The 16,024-nt window shown below is 53.6% G+C and overlaps 1 protein-coding gene across 2 annotated transcripts in view; it reads left to right on the forward strand.

Annotated features, from left to right (window-relative positions):
- The window catches only part of CLPB (ClpB family mitochondrial disaggregase), an 86,869-nt gene that overhangs the window by 53,949 nt on the left and 16,896 nt on the right, over positions 1-16,024 (forward strand). Inside the window, exons 7-11 of one of the 2 annotated variants that reach the window (XM_069759496.1) lie at positions 3,169-3,283; positions 9,936-10,013; positions 12,023-12,078; positions 12,194-12,238; positions 12,361-12,522. In XM_069759496.1, coding sequence (XP_069615597.1) covers positions 3,169-3,283; positions 9,936-10,013; positions 12,023-12,078; positions 12,194-12,238; positions 12,361-12,522 — 456 coding nt within the window. The remainder of the gene's footprint in view (positions 1-3,168; positions 3,284-9,935; positions 10,014-12,022; positions 12,079-12,193; positions 12,239-12,360; positions 12,523-16,024) is intronic. The other variant, XM_069759497.1, reaches the window with a different exon arrangement.

Genomic DNA, 16,024 nt, shown 5'->3' on the forward strand with positions numbered 1-16,024 from the left:
CCTAGGGTCCCCACATCCAAGTGCCGGTATAGTGTCCTCCAATGACCCCACTAAGCCCGGGGCGAGGGAGCCTAGGGACCCCACATCCAAGTGCCAGTATAGGGTCCCCCAATGACCCCACTAAGCCCGGGGCGAGGGAGCCTAGGGACCCCACATCCAAGTGCCAGTATCGAGTCCCCCAATGACGCTGCTAAGCCCGAGGCGAGGGAGCCTAGGGACCCCACATCCAAGTGCCAGTATCGAGTCCCCCAATGACGCCGCTAAGCCCGAGGCGAGGGAGCCTAGGGACCCCACATCCAAGTGCCAGTGTCCCCCAATGACCCCACTAAGCCCGGGGCGAGGGAACCTAGGGTCCCCACATCCAGGTGCCAGTATAGTGTCCCCCAATGACCCCGCTAAGCCCGGGGCGAGGGAGCCTAGGGACCCCACATCCAAGTGCCAGTATAGTGTCCCCCAATGACCCCGCTAAGCCCGGGGCGAGGGAGCCTAGGGACCCCACATCCAAGTGCCAGTATAGGGTCCCCCAATGACCCCACTAAGCCCGGGGCGAGGGAGCCTAGGGACCCTACATCCAAGTGCCAGTATAGTGTCCCCCAATGACCCCGCTAAGCCTGGGGCGAGGGAGCCTAGGGACCCCACATCCAAGTGCCAGTATAGTGTCCCCCAATGACCCAAACAGAAGATACCAGGGAGAGGGAACCTAGGGACCCCACATCCAAGTGCCAGTATAGTGTCCCCCAATGACCCCGCTAAGCCTGGGGCGAGGGAGCCTAGGGACCCTACATCCAAGTGCCAGTATAGTGTCCCCCAATGACCCCGCTAAGCCCGGGGCGAGGGAGCCTAGGGACCCCACATCCAAGTGCCAGTATAGGGTCCCCCAATGACCCCACTAAGCCCGGGGCGAGGGAGCCTAGGGACCCTACATCCAAGTGCCAGTATAGGGTTCCCCAATGACCCCACTAAGCCCGGGGCGAGGGAGCCTAGGGACCCACATCCAAGTGCCAGTATAGTGTCCCCCAATGACCCAAACAGAAGATACCAGGGAGAGGGAACCTAGGGATCCCACATCCAAGTGCCCGTATAGTGTCCCCCAATGACCCCACTAAGCCCGGGGCGAGGGAGCCTAGAGACCCCACATCCAAGTGCCAGTATAGTGTCCCCCAATGACCCCACTAAGCCCGGGGCGAGGGAGCCTAGGGACCCCACATCCAAGTACCCGTATAGTGTTCCCCAATGACCCCAGTAAGCCCGGGGCGAGGGAGCCTAGGGACCCCACATCCAAGTGCCAGTATAGTGTCCCCCAATGACCCCGCTAAGCCCGGGGCGAGGGAGCCTAGGGACCCCACATCCAAGTGCCAGTATAGTGTCCCCCAATGACCCCAGTAAGCCCGGGGCGAGGGAGCCTAGGGACCCCACATCCAAGTGCCAGTATAGTGTCCCCCAATGACCCCGCTAAGCCCGGGGCGAGGGAGCCTAGGGACCCCACATCCAAGTGCCAGTATAGTGTCCCCCAATGACCCCGCTAAGCCCGGGGCGAGGGAGCCTAGGGACCCCACATCCAAGTGCCAGTATAGGGTTCCCCAATGACCCCACTAAGCCTACAATGCAACAGTAAAGGAATTAAAGGAAGGGGAAAAAAAGTGAAAAACTTCAGAAAAAATGATGTATTCCTCCCATGGAATCTGTGAGAAAATGATATGATTCATTGTGACATTATTCTTGATCCCCCCGGAGAAAAAAAAATGTGAAGACTCGGTCCCTGAAAAAGATCACGATCAAATGGTCACCGCCGTGTTACTTTTTGCAACAATGTGAGAAAAGAAAAAGGAGTGAAAAACATAAAGTAACAGTCTCCGAAAAAAGACTGATGTTAACAAACAAAACGGTCGATCAGATGGTCACCGCAGTATTATTAATTGTTGCTTGTTTCTGGACTCTTGTGGCACAACAATGTAAAAAAAAATGTGAAAAACTTAGAATCAGTCCCAGAAAAACAAGGACTTCTCTGATGGAGAATAAAAAAATGTGAAAAACTTAGAATCAGTCCCAGAAAAACAAGGACTTCTCTGATGGAGAATAAAAAAATGTGAAAAACTTAGAATCAGTCCCAGAAAAACAAGGACTTCTCTGATGGAGAATAAAAAAATGTGAAAAACTTAGAATCAGTCCCAGAAAAACAAGGACTTCTCTGATGGAGAATAAAAAAATGTGAAAAACTTAAAGGAACAGACTCAGAAAAATGCTTGAAATGCTCCTATGAAACTGTAAACAAATAGTTATTCACATGTTTTTCACTTTATTTTATTATTGACTCCTTGGGCTCTTATGGTGCAAAAATTTAGGAATAAAGGTTAAAAACTTAAAAAAACAAAAACAAATCTCAGAATAATGCTTCATGCTTCTTTGGAAGCTGCAAGAAAATGATCACTGCATTATTTGCATGTAAGTGATTTTTGGTGTCTTGGGGTTTCGTGATGCAACAGTGTGACAATAAAAATTAAAAAAAAGTGAAAAACCTTAAATAATGTAAAAAAAAAAAAATATCCCCAAAAATCTTTGAGACATCCCAAATGAAAACTACATGTAAATTTTCACTGCTGTATAAAAATAGTGATTTTTTTATAATTTTTATATGATTCTTGACTGATTGGATTCTTCTCATGCAAAAATGTGAGAACAAAAAAATATGAAAATCTTAAAGGAACAGTCCCAGAAAAATGCTTGAACTCCTCAGGTGGACATTGTGAGCACATGGTCACCGGGGCATTAATTGACGGTTATGTGCTTGTGAGTCAGAAGCCCCCCGTTAGGGCTTCGGAATGTCCACGTCGGGGGAAAGCTGGGTGATCTCCACTCCTCCAGGGGGGTCTCCTTCGTTATCATCCTACCCCGCTCTCTTCCTCCACATTGGTGGAGACCCCATTAATAAGCCATAACAGCAGCCACAATAATAGCACCCAGCTCGCCCAGACTCCTGAATGGCAAATTGCATGCACAAGAAGGTTCCTGTGAGGGGATTGGGGCTGTCGTAACTGGGGATCGGAAGACGCAACCACAACGTGACCTCGAGGCCGGGCCGGAACATCCTGCTGCGGTTTCCATTCACTGACGGCAGGCGGAGATCTCGTCCCAGCTTTACTTTAGACTTTTGAATTTTTTTTTCTGCAGTTTCAGGTGGCGCAGAGGAAGCGAGAAGTGGAGGAGCGGCGGAGGTTTCCCCTGGAGCAGCGTCTGAGGGAGCACATCGTGGGTCAGGAGGGCGCCATCGCCACAGTGGGCGCAGGTAAGTGGGATCCCATCCCCCAGCGGCCTCTGCGCCAAGATGACGTCTATTCGAGTTACTTAGTCCTCACACAGCTGAGGGATCGTTACAGTGTAAGCAGAGGACCGGTGCTGCGGAGATATTAACTGCACCGATACATTGGAGCGCCCCCTCAGCTGTGGAAGCGTGATATGATCCTGATGGTTTTCAACCTTGGTTCCTAGTCACTGACAGCAATCAGTGATCTTGAAAAATTTTCTGCTTCTCCGGAGTGGATGTTGTTAGGGGCCACACACTGGATCCTGGAGGGGCCGCTCCTTGTGAAGCCTGCAGCTCGCCGGCCCGTTATTTTTAGTCTTTGCTTCGTTCCTCCAGAGCTCAGATCTTTACTACTTTCATAAACCGTGTTGCCCCCTGGGGGGTGATCCGGCGCGGACCCCTCCCGACTGCTATATATAGGGCAGTTCGTTGCCCGCCGTCTCTCTGGGGCCCCGTCCTGCAGGCGCGTTATTGCTCACCGGGGCCACATGAAGGTGTCTGAATCCATACAAGACTCTGCCCGTACATGACGACGGCAGCTGCTGTGCAGAGAGATTGCGCGGCCCTGTGCCCCCATCGGCGCGGCCCTGTGCCCCCATCGGCGCGGCCCTGTGCCCCCATCGGCGCGGCCCTGTGCCCCCATCAGCGCGGCCCGGCCCTGTGCCCCATCCGCGCCCTCCACCTTGCACATAGGTGAGACGCAGCGGAGTGCACTGCGGTGCAGCGGGCCCCGGCTCTGCCCTCGGGATGCGGCAGCTAATTGTCGCGGGGTGATGAATGGCCGGTGTCTGCGGCCGTCACAGGTGGTGTCTGTGCCCATTACAGCCGCTCTCTTTATGCGGGTCCTGATTGAATTATTGGGAAGGCGGCCTCCCCCCACCGCGGGGCATCACTGGGCGGAGCTGTCCCCAGCGTTCTGCTCTGCACACAGCTAAGTGGATGGGAAGGATTCTCATTAGCAGAGGCGTTGTGCAGATTTTTGTGTTGGCCGAGGAGGGGAAGGATTAACCCTTTGCAACAGATCCACCCTATCCGACCCACAGGTGTGACCAGAAATCGGTGATCCGGTGCCGGCCGGGATCCAATACAGCCAATAGTGTAAAATGGCGAGTGCATTGCACAAATCTGCACCCCCCCCATAGAGACCACTGACGCCCCCGACCCTCCAGAGAATGGTGCATTGGTCACACAACTTTCCTGGAATCCAGAGTGACCACCTCTATGCATCGTTGTGTAGCAGGCGACCACTCAGGGTCTGGATCCAAACAAGAGGGATGTATCCACAGGCCTTGTCACCCAGCTTTCCCAGACTCCTGGACAGATATGGGATGTTCAATGACTCCTTGCTTCTCAGGAGTCCAGGCGAGCTGAGTTACTATCCCTGCTTGGGCTTTAGTGGGAGCTATAAGGGGGGCAACCAGATATGTCACCAGCCTGATATTATGTACATAGAGACATAATGAGTGCCCACCTTTGGATGCAGACGGAGATCAGGAGTGTGGAAAAGCTGGGTGACTTCCTCTGCTCACACTGTAGCAGCAGCCATATTGGTTTTCATCCAGCTTTCCCAGAAACCAATGCGAGTCAAGGCGGAGTACCACAACCCTCATCCTCCTCCAGGCTGTACGTTTAGGACACTCGGCTTCACCCCTGAAATGAATAGATCTGATAACTCCACATTTATTACCCTCCTGGCTGAGGCTGATAACTGCGGAGCTATTGATTTGTGTAAAACAATACAGAGAATTTATCCGTTCAATAGAGCCGCGGGCGCAGCGCCACCGATACAAATGTAGGAAATAAAAGCCGCGTCTGCGCCCCCCGGGGAGGGAGAGGCTTTGTCTTGTCAGAGCCTTGAAGTAAACACAATCCAGGAACGGCTGAGCGGACATGAGACTGGGGGGGACGGAGGTGAGACTGGGGGGGGGAACAGAAGGTGAGACTGGGGGGGACGGAGGTGAGACTGGGGGGGGGAACAGAAGGTGAGACTGGGGGGGACGGAGGTGAGACTGGGGGGGGGAACAGAAGGTGAGACTGGGGAGACGGAGGTGAGACGGGGGAACAGAAGGTGAGACTGGGGGGACGGAGGTGAGACTGGGGGGGGGAACAGAAGGTGAGACTGGGGGGGACGGAGGTGAGACTGGGGGGGGGGAACAGAAGGTGAGACTGGGGAGACGGAGGTGAGACGGGGGAACAGAAGGTGAGACTGGGGGGGACGGAGGTGAGACTGGGGGGGGGAACAGAAGGTGAGACTGGGGGGGACGGAGGTGAGACTGGGGGGGGGGAACAGAAGGTGAGACTGGGGAGACGGAGGTGAGACGGGGGAACAGAAGGTGAGACTGGGGGGGACGGAGGTGAGACTGGGGAGACAGAAGGTGAGACTGGGGGGGGGACGGAGGTGAGACTGGGGGGGGGACGGAGGTGAGACTGGGGGGGGACGGAGGTGAGACTGGGGGGGACGGAGGTGAGACTGGGGGGGACGGAAGGTGAGACTGGGGGGGCGGCGGTGAGACTGGGAGGGACGGAGGTGGGACACGGGGGAGACGGAGGTGAGACACGGGGGAGACGGAGGGGGGACGGAGGTGAGACTGGAGGGGACGGAGGTGAGACTGGGGGGACGGAGGTGAGACTGGGGGGATGGAGATGGGACACGGGGGGGGGGGACGGAGGTGAGACTGGGGGGGACGGAGGTGAGACTGGGGGGGACGGAGGTGAGACTGGGAGGGGACGGAGGTGAGACTGGGGGGACGGAGGTGAGACTGGGAGGGGACGGTGGTGAGACTGGGGGGGACGGAGGTGAGACTGGGGGGGACGGAGGTGAGACTGGGGGGGACGGAGGTGAGACTGGGAGGGGACGGAGGTGAGACTGGGAGGGGACGGAGGTGAGACTGGGAGGGGACGGAGGTGAGACTGGGGGGACGGAGGTGAGACTGGGAGGGGACGGTGGTGAGACTGGGGGGGACGGAGGTGAGACTGGGAGGGGACGGCGGTGAGACTGGGAGGGGACGGAGGTGAGACTGGGAGGGGACGGAGGTGAGACTGGGAGGGGACGGAGGTGAGACTGGGAGGGGACGGAGGTGAGACTGGGAGGGGACGGAGGTGAGACTGGGAGGGGACGGAGGTGAGACTGGGAGGGGACGGAGGTGAGACTGGGAGGGGACGGAGGTGAGACTGGGAGGGGACGGAGGTGAGACTGGGAGGGGACGGAGGTGAGACTGGGAGGGGACGGTGGTGAGACTGGGAGGGGACGGTGGTGAGACTGGGAGGGGACGGAGGTGAGACTGGGGGGGACGGAGGTGAGACTGGGGGGGACGGAGGTGAGACTGGGGGGGGACGGAGGTGAGACTGGGAGGGGACGGTGGTGAGACTGGGGGGGACGGTGGTGAGACTGGGGGGGACGGAGGTGAGACTGGGAGGGGACGGAGGTGAGACTGGGAGGGGACGGAGGTGAGACTGGGAGGGGACGGAGGTGAGACTGGGGGGGGACGGAGGTGAGACTGGGAGGGGACGGTGGTGAGACTGGGAGGGGACGGTGGTGAGACTGGGAGGAGATGGAGGTGAGACTGGGGGGGGACGGAGGTGAGACTGGGGGGGGACGGAGGTGAGACTGGGGGGGGGACGGAGGTGAGACTGGGGGGGGGGCGGAGGTGAGACTGGGGAGATTCAGTCATGAGGAGGGATGTGGGTCCACACATTTATCTGCCTGTATATGTATGGTGGTCTCTCCAGAGGACCTCATACAGTGGGTACGGAAAGTATTCAGACCCCTTTACATTTTTCACGCTTTGTTTCATTGCAGCCATTTGGTAAATTCTATAAAGTTCATTTTTTTCTCAATGTTCACTCTGCACCTCATCTTGACTGAAAAAAACAGAAATGTAGTAATATTTGCAAATTTATTGAAAAAGAAAAACTGAACTATCCCATGGTCATAATTCTTCAGCGTCTTTGCTTACATGCTGTCCATTTCCTTGTGATCCTCCTTGAGATGGTTCTCCTCCTCCATTGGATGCCAGCTGTGTGTAATTACACTGATAGGACGTGATTTGGGAAGGCGGACACATAATCCTTATGGTGTGTGTCCACGGTCCAGATTGTCGGCGCTTTGGACAGAACGGAAGACCCGCGCCGCCCCCTTCTGTACGCGCAGTGATTCCGGATGTGTTCATTGCACACAACCTGATCGCCGCTCCCTATACATAGGACAAAGCGTCGCCGCAAGGTAAACAGACATGCTGCAGTCTAAAAAGACGCGTCACATGTCCGGAATCGCAGGGCCGCCGGGTGCTTGTGCACACACATAGTGGAGACGGGATTTCATAAAATCCCCTCCACTATGCTGTAACATCTGGACGCTGTGGCTGTACACAGCGTTCAATCCGCAGCTGATCCAGATGTAAGCCAGCCCGTTGACACATACCCTTAGATGGAAGAAGTTTGGGACCACCAGAAGTCTTCCTAGACCTGACCATCCTGCCAAACTGAGCAATCATGGGAGAAGGGCCTTGGTGAGAGGTAAAGAAGAACCCCAAGATCACTGTGGCTGAGCTCCAGAGATGCAGTAGGGAGAAGAGAGAAAGTTCCACAAAGTCACCTATCACTGCAGCCTCCACCAGTCGGGCCTTTATGGCAGAGTGACCCGACGGAAGCCTCTCCTCAGTACAGGACATATGAAAGCCGCATAGAGTTTGCTAAAAAACACATGAAGGACTCCCAGACTGTGAGAAATAAGATTCTCTGGTCTGATGAGACGAAGATAGACTTTTTGGTGATAATTCTAAGCGGTATGTGTGGAGAAAACCAGGCACTGCTCATCACCTGCCCAATACCATCCCAACAGTGAAGCATGGTGGTGGCAGCATCATGCTATGGGGGTGTTTGTCAGCTGCAGGGACAGGACGACTGGTTGTCATTGAAGGAAACATGAATGCGGCCAAGTACAGAGATCCTGGATGAAAACCTCTTCCAGAGTGCTCTGGACCTCAGACTTGGCCGAAGGTTCATCTTCCAACAAGACAATGACCCTAAGCCCACAGCTAAAATAACAAAGGAGCGGCTTCAGAACAACTCTGTGACCATTCCTGACCGGCCCAGCCAGAGCCCTGACCTAAACCCAACTGAGCATCTCTGGAGAGACCTGAAAATGGCGTCCACCAACGTTCACCATCCAACCTGATGGAACTGGAGAGGATCTACAAGGAAGAATGGCCAAGGATCCCCAAATCCAGGGGTGAAAAACTTGTATCATTCCCAAGAAGACTCATGGCTGTACGAGCTCAAAAGGGGCTTCTACCCAATACTGAGCAAAGGGGCTGAAGACTTATGACCATGGGAGATTTCAGGTTTTCTTTTTTAATAAATTTGAAGAAATTTCTCCATTTCTGTTTTTTTCAGTGTAGATGAGGTGCGGAGTGTACAATAATGAGAGAAAATGAACTTTATAGAATTTACCAAATGGATGCAATGAAACAAAGAGTGAAATATGTAAAGGGGTCTGAATACTTTCCGTACCCACTGTATGTCTGGTAGTCTTTTCAGAGGACCCCTGTATGTGTTGGGGTCAATCTCTCTGAAGGACCTCTGTAATTGCTTGCTGGTCTCCGGAGGACCCCTGTATTTGTGAGAGGTCTCTCTGGAGGACCCCTGTGTATGAGAACAGACTTCTCTCCAGAAGACCCCTGTATGTGCGAGGAGCTGTCTCCCTGGAGGACCTCTGCAAGTGGACGGTGTAGGGGCAGTATCTCCAGGAGACCCCAGTATATGTGACTTCTCTCTGGAGGAATCCTGTGTGTTTGAGAAGCGGTCTCTGTAGAGGACCCCTGTATGTGTTTGGTGGTCTCCGAAAGACCCCTGTATATGTAGGGAGCAGTCTCTGTAGAGGACCCCTTTGTATGTTTGGTGGTCTCCTGAGGACTCGTGTATATGTTTGGTGTCCAATGGAGCCCTGTAAATGTTCGATGGTCTTCCTTGTATATGTTTGGTGGTCTCCGGGGGAGCCTTGCATATGTTTGGTGGTCTTCGGAGGACCCCTGCATGTGTTTGGTGGTCTCCGGAGAAGCCCTGTAAATGTTTTGTGGTCTCACCTGTATATGTTTAGTGGTCTCCCCCCGTATATGTTTGGTCTCCTGAGGACCCCTGAATGTGTTTGATGGTCTCTGGAGGCCCCCTGAATGTTTGGTGCTCTCCCCTGTATGTGTTTGGGGGTCTCCGGAGGACTCCTGTAAATGTTTGGTGGTCTCTCCTGTATATGTTTGGGGGTCTTTGGAGGACCCCTTTCTATGTGCCCTCAGTGCCCATATTTGTAGGCTTCTGTGTGAAGGACACTGCGCCCTTCCTCCCGCCGGTTCCCCGCGCCCCTGCTCCTCCGCGTCTCCTCCGCGTTCCTCCCGCTCCCTCGTCTCCCTGACAACCCTGAGTGCACATCCAGGAAAGCGTGTGTGAGCCGGGCCGTGGCCGCGCTCCATATCCATACTAACCCGATTACCGTCCTGGGGGGCTCTGCCCGCTAATCACATTACCCCACTAATGGGCCCGAGGACGGAGAGGGAGCAGAGCGGCGAAACGCGGGATACTTACTGATAATTACACTCCCGGCTCTGGCACTGATTGATATGTGTGTTCTCCATGTCTGCAGCCATCCGCAGGAAGGAGAACGGCTGGTCCGACGACGAGCACCCCCTGGTCTTCTTATTTCTGGGATCCTCGGGGATAGGTGACTGCATCTTCTTTCTCCTTTAGAAATTTGTGTTTTAAATTTGTTGTATTTTATAGATTTATAATGGCACCTAAAAAAAATTACAAAAAAGGAAGTGAAAAAAAATCAGTGAATAAACGGTAAGAGCTGCCTGATACGTCATAAAATTACTGAAAACATAACATAAAATAATATATATATATATATATATATACATATATATACATATATATATATATATATATATATATATATATATATATATATATATATATATACATACATATATATATAAACCCGCACGTGTATAAATAGCAGAGAAAGTGAAAACGTTTACATGATAAAAAGAACAAATGTATGAATATAAAGAAAAATGGAAATATAATAAATAAAATAATGAACTGTAATAATAGATATAATTAATCAATAAATAACTGAAAATACAAAATATATATAAAAAAAATCGATTAAATAATACATAAATTCTATGAAGACCATTAATGAATGCAAAAAGTATAAGGAGAACAAATCTATATTTTATGTTTATATATTTAATGTAAAATGAAATGAAAATAGTAAAAATGTAATTCTGTATAGAAAAGAATGATAATAATATCATTATTAATTATGATATTAATGATAAACTTACCTGGATATCATTATGAGTTAATGATAAACTTACCTGGAGCAGCCAGTGCCAGGCAGCAGCTGCCAAGGCAAACAGGATCATGGGGTGCATTAAAAGAGGTCTGGATACACATGATGAGAGCATTATACTGCCTCTGTACAAATCCCTAGTTAGACCGCACATGGAGTACTGTGTCCAGTTTTGGGCACCGGTGCTCAGGAAGGATATAATGGAACTAGAGAGAGTACAAAGGAGGGCAACAAAATTAATAAAGGGGATGGGAGAACTACAATACCCAGATAGATTAGCGAAATTAGGATTATTTAGTCTAGAAAAAAGACGACTGAGGGGCGATCTAATAACCATGTATAAGTATATAAGGGGACAATACAAATATCTTGCTGAGGATCTGTTTATACCAAGGAAGGTGACGGGCATAAGGGGGCATTCTTTGCGTCTGGAGGAGAGAAGGTTTTTCCACCAACATAGAAGAGGATTCTTTACTGTTAGGGCAGTGAGAATCTGGAATTGCTTGCCTGAGGAGGTGGTGATGGCGAACTCAGTCGAGGGGTTCAAGAGAGGCCTGGATGTCTTCCTGGAGCAGAACAATATTGTATCATACAATTATTAGGTTCTGTAGAAGGACGTAGATCTGGGGATTTATTATGATGGAATATAGGCTGAACTGGATGGACAAATGTCTTTTTTCGGCCTTACTAACTATGTTACTATGTTACTATGTTACTATGTAATATAAATAATATTGTATGATGAGCGAGTGTATAAATAATATCCGGGGAAGGAGACATTAATGGCGGCTGCTTATATGTGAGTGATCCGGTCCCGTGGATGGTGGACGCGTCCTCGGTGTGCGCCGCGGTCCCCGCTGAATCGCGTAATTTAATTTCCCTGTACTGCGGCCTCGCACGGCTCAGGATTTAGCAGCAGCCGACTAACCTGTCAGGATGGAGGACAAGGTCCAGACCGGGGGGCTGGCGCGGACCCCCTGCCATTCTACGTATAGGTGTTATGTGAGTCCGTATAATTAGATACCTGTATCCAGATCGGGCGATTATAACCCTATAATTACCGGCACATATGTGTCCGCAGCACCGTTATTAGGGGGTCCCGCAGCTCAATATGTGATATTACAGTCCTCCGGTCGCATCCATCACTGTCACCGCCGCTCTATGAGAACATTAGGAGAAGGTGGTCCCCAGCGGAGACCAGATTTATCACCATCGGTCGGGGGGTCTCTGTGCCAGGATAAGATAAGACGAGGGGTCACAAGATGGAGCAGCGCCCCCGGCGCCCTGCAGGTTATATAGTGGTGGGATATCCAGCGCCCGTGCAGACATCGCCCTGTAACGCCCTTTTTTTTTTTTTTTTTTCCCGATAGGTAAAACGGAGCTGGCCAAACAGACGGCGCGCTACCTGCACAAGGACATCAAGAAGGTGACGGCTGCCGCCCGCATTTTCTGCCCAATTTTCGGATGCTGCCCTCGTGACTCCCTGTGAGCGGCCGCGGGGTCGCAGCTCTCTTGACTGACGAACCTTTCTGTCCTCGCAGGGCTTCATCAGGATGGATATGTCCGAATTCCAGGAGAAGCACGAGGTACGGCCTGCTGGGAGTTGTAGTCCAGTGTAGCCTGCTGGGTCGTTGGGCTGCGGGGGTACCGCCATAGCGTAGGTGCAGGGGGGCGACAGACGGTAATGACGCCCCCCCCGGCTCCGCAGGTGGCCAAGTTCATTGGGTCTCCGCCGGGATACGTTGGACACGAGGAAGGCGGCCAGCTGACCAAGAAGCTGAAGGCGTGCCCCAACGCGGTGGTCCTGTTTGACGAGGTGGATAAGGCCCACCCTGACGTGCTCACCATCATGCTGCAGTTGTTTGACGAGGTAAGCGGATGTGGGGTGTAGTAGACCTGTCTCCCTCAGAGTATGTGGAAACTTAAAGGGGTCCGCCACCTACCTTTATGTGATTACTGCGGCCATCAGTCGGTGTCACCCCCCCCTCTGGCATTGGAGACCTTGGTAATGGTTGTGTCACCCCCACCTCAGCTTTTAGCTCAGTGATGCGATCACCTGGGATTGGAGACCTTGGTAATGGTTATGCGGTACATCCGGCCCGGCAGTCCCATGTCAGTGCTGGTCCCCACCAGCCTTATTAATCAGATTTACCATGTGATAGTCACCAGCCAATCAGCAGCTTATATGTGTGTGGACCACAGAGGGGCCGCACTACTCCACCGGCCCCATCGCACAGCGACAGGAGATGGCGGCACATCAGCATCTGCCATACGGTAAGGGCTCCGGCACGGTAGAGCAACATTGCCCCGGGGTCCGAGTCTCCCCCAACGGCAGATATTAGGAGGAGGAAGGCACCAGCCATAATGTCCAAACCTATGCTCGTAAAGTAGATCGTAAACAGACAGAGGGGCCTGGAGGGACAAGGAGGAGGACAGGGGTCTGGAGGGAGGAGGACGGGGACAGAGGGGTCTGGAAGGAGGAAGACGAGGACAGAGGGGTCTGGAGGGAGGAGGACAGAGGGGTCTGGAGGGAGGAGGACAGAGGGGTCTGGAGGGAGGAGGACAGAGGGGCTGGAGGGAGGAGGACAGAGGGGTCTGGAGGGAGGAGGACAGAGGGGTCTGGAGGGAGGAGGACAGAGGGGTCTGGAGGGAGGAGGACAGAGGGGTCTGGAGGGAGGAGGACAGAGGGGTCTGGAGGGAGGACGAGGACAGAGGGATCTGAAGGGACGAGGAGAAGGACAGAGGGATCTAGAGGGACGAGGAGGAGGACAGGGGTCTGGAGAGACCAGGAGGACAGAGGGGTCTGGAGGGAGGAGGAGGAGGACGGAGGGGTCTGGAGGGAGGAGGACAGAGGGGTCTGGAGGGAGGAGGACGGGGACAGAGGGGTCTGGAAGGAGGAGGACGAGGACAGGGGTCTGGAGGGAGGAGGACAGAGGGATCTGAAGAGACGAGGAGAAGGACAGAGGGATCTAGAGGGACGAGGAGGAGGACAGGGGTCTAGAGAGACCAGGAGGACAGAGGGGTCTGGAGGGAGGAGGAGGAGGATGGAGGGGTCTGGAGGGAGGAGGACAGAGGGGTCTGGAGGGAGGAGGACGGGGACAGAGGGGTCTGGAAGGAGGAGGACGAGGACAGAGGGGTCTGGAGGGAGGAGGACAGAGGGGTCTGGAGGGAGGAGGACAGAGGGGTCTGGAGGGAGGAGGACAGAGGGGTCTGGAGGGATGAGGAGGAGGACAGAGGGGTCTGGAGGGACGAGGAGGAGGACAGAGGGGTCTGGAGGGACGAGGAGGAGGACAGAGGGGTCTGGAGGACGGCATATTGAACTAGAGGCTTTGACCATGATAAATATTCGTTCGTTCAGGACAGGTGTTCGGCCTCTGGATGTGATGTTGGTGTTTATCACTGACAACAAGCAGAGATCCTGCCAATGGTGTTTGCTCTGTGAGATGCAGAATGATGGCTGCGCCCCGTGCTGCGTCTCCCCCTCTCCGCGCTCCCGCGCTGTCACGTCCATGTGCTGGCGGCTGTCACACACGAGGTCCCCGGATGTCATTACTGGAGACTGCGAGCAGCATATGAGTTTTCAGGATGTCTCCTCCGAGGACGCGCTCCCCCTCCTGCTAATAAAACTTTATTCTTGTCCTCTCCCCTCGTCTTCCCATCTCCAGGATTAATATAATAATCGTCCTGCATAGATCATCGCCGCAGCCGCCAAATGGAAAATCAATTCCACGCGCCGCACACAGCAATAAACAGCATGTTAATGTTCAGCACTCGGGACGCTGCGCCGGCGCTGTCAGCGAGCACAGCGGCCCCTATAATAACCGGGACCTGCCCCCCATTTTCAGTGTAATGGCACCCAGAACGACAGAGCCCACCGAGGCCCCTATAATAACCGGGGCCCCGCACCCCATATACAGAGCAATAGCACCCAGAACCCTGCAACGGCGCTGTCAGCGAGCACCGCGGCCCCTATAATAACCGGGACCTGCCCCCCATATGCAGTGTAATGGCACCCAGAACGACAGAGCCCACCGAGGCCCCTATAATAACCGGGGCCCCGCACCCCATATACAGAGCAATAGCACCCAGAACCCTGCAACGGCGCTGTCAGCGAGCCCGCCGTGGCCCCTATAATAACCGGGACCTGCCCCCCATATGCAGTGTAATGGCACCCAGAACGACAGAGCCCACCACGGCCCCTATAATAACCGGGGCCCCCACACCCATATATTATTATTATTATACATTTTTATAGCGCCATTTATTCCATGGCGCTTTACATGTGAATACGAGGCAAATATAGACAAATACATTAAACATGAGCAGATAACAGGCACACGGGTACATAAGGAGGGAGGACCCTGCCCGCGAGGGCTCACAGTCTGCAGGGGATGGGTGATGAAACACTAGGAGAGGGTAGGGCAGGTTGCGTGGCGGTTCATACAGAGTAATAGCACCCAGAACCCTGCAACAGCTCTGTCAGCGAGCACCGCGGCCCCTATAATAACTGGGTCCTGCCCCCCATACACAGAATAAAAGCACCCAGAATGACAGAGCCCACCGCGGCAAGTATAATAACCGGGGCCCCGCACCCTGTATACAGTATAATGGCACCCAGAACACTGCACTGTCAGCGAGCCCACCGGGGCCCCGCAACCCTTAATACAGAATAATAGCACCCAGAACGCTGCACCGGCGCTGTCAGCGAGCACCGCGGCCCCTATAATAACCGGGGCCCCGCACCCTGTATACAGAATAATAGCACCCAGAACATTGCACTGTCAGCGAACCCACCGCGGCCCCTATAATAACTGGGGCCCTGCACCCTGTATACAGAATAATAGCACCCAGAACACTGCACTGTCAGCGAACCCACCACGGCCCCTATAATAACTGGGGCCCCGCACCCTGTATACAGAATAATAGCACCCAGAACACTGCACTGTCAGCGAACCCACCGCGGCCCCTATAATAACCGGGACCTGCCCCCTGTATACACAATAATCGCACCCAGAATGCTGCATTGGCTCTGTCAGCGAGCCCGCCGGGGCCCCTATAATAACCGGGGCCCCACACCCCGTATACAGAATAATAGCACCCAGAACGCTGCACCGGCACTGTCACCAAGCCCACCTCGGCCCCTATAATAACCAGTGCCCCCACACCCCGTATACAGAGTAATAGCATACAGAACGCTGCGCTGTCAGCGAGCACCACGGCCGCTATAATAACCGGGGCCCCGCACCCTGTATACAGTATAATGGCACCCAGAACCCTGAACCGGCCCCATCTGTCAGTGAGCACCGTATACTGTATACAGGGTGCGGGGCCCCGGTGATTATCACGGTGCAGTAATAGGGGCCCCGCACCCT

The sequence above is a fragment of the Ranitomeya imitator genome, chromosome 3, assembly GCF_032444005.1.
Source record: "Ranitomeya imitator isolate aRanImi1 chromosome 3, aRanImi1.pri, whole genome shotgun sequence".
In the NCBI taxonomy this organism is placed as follows: domain Eukaryota; kingdom Metazoa; phylum Chordata; class Amphibia; order Anura; family Dendrobatidae; genus Ranitomeya; species Ranitomeya imitator.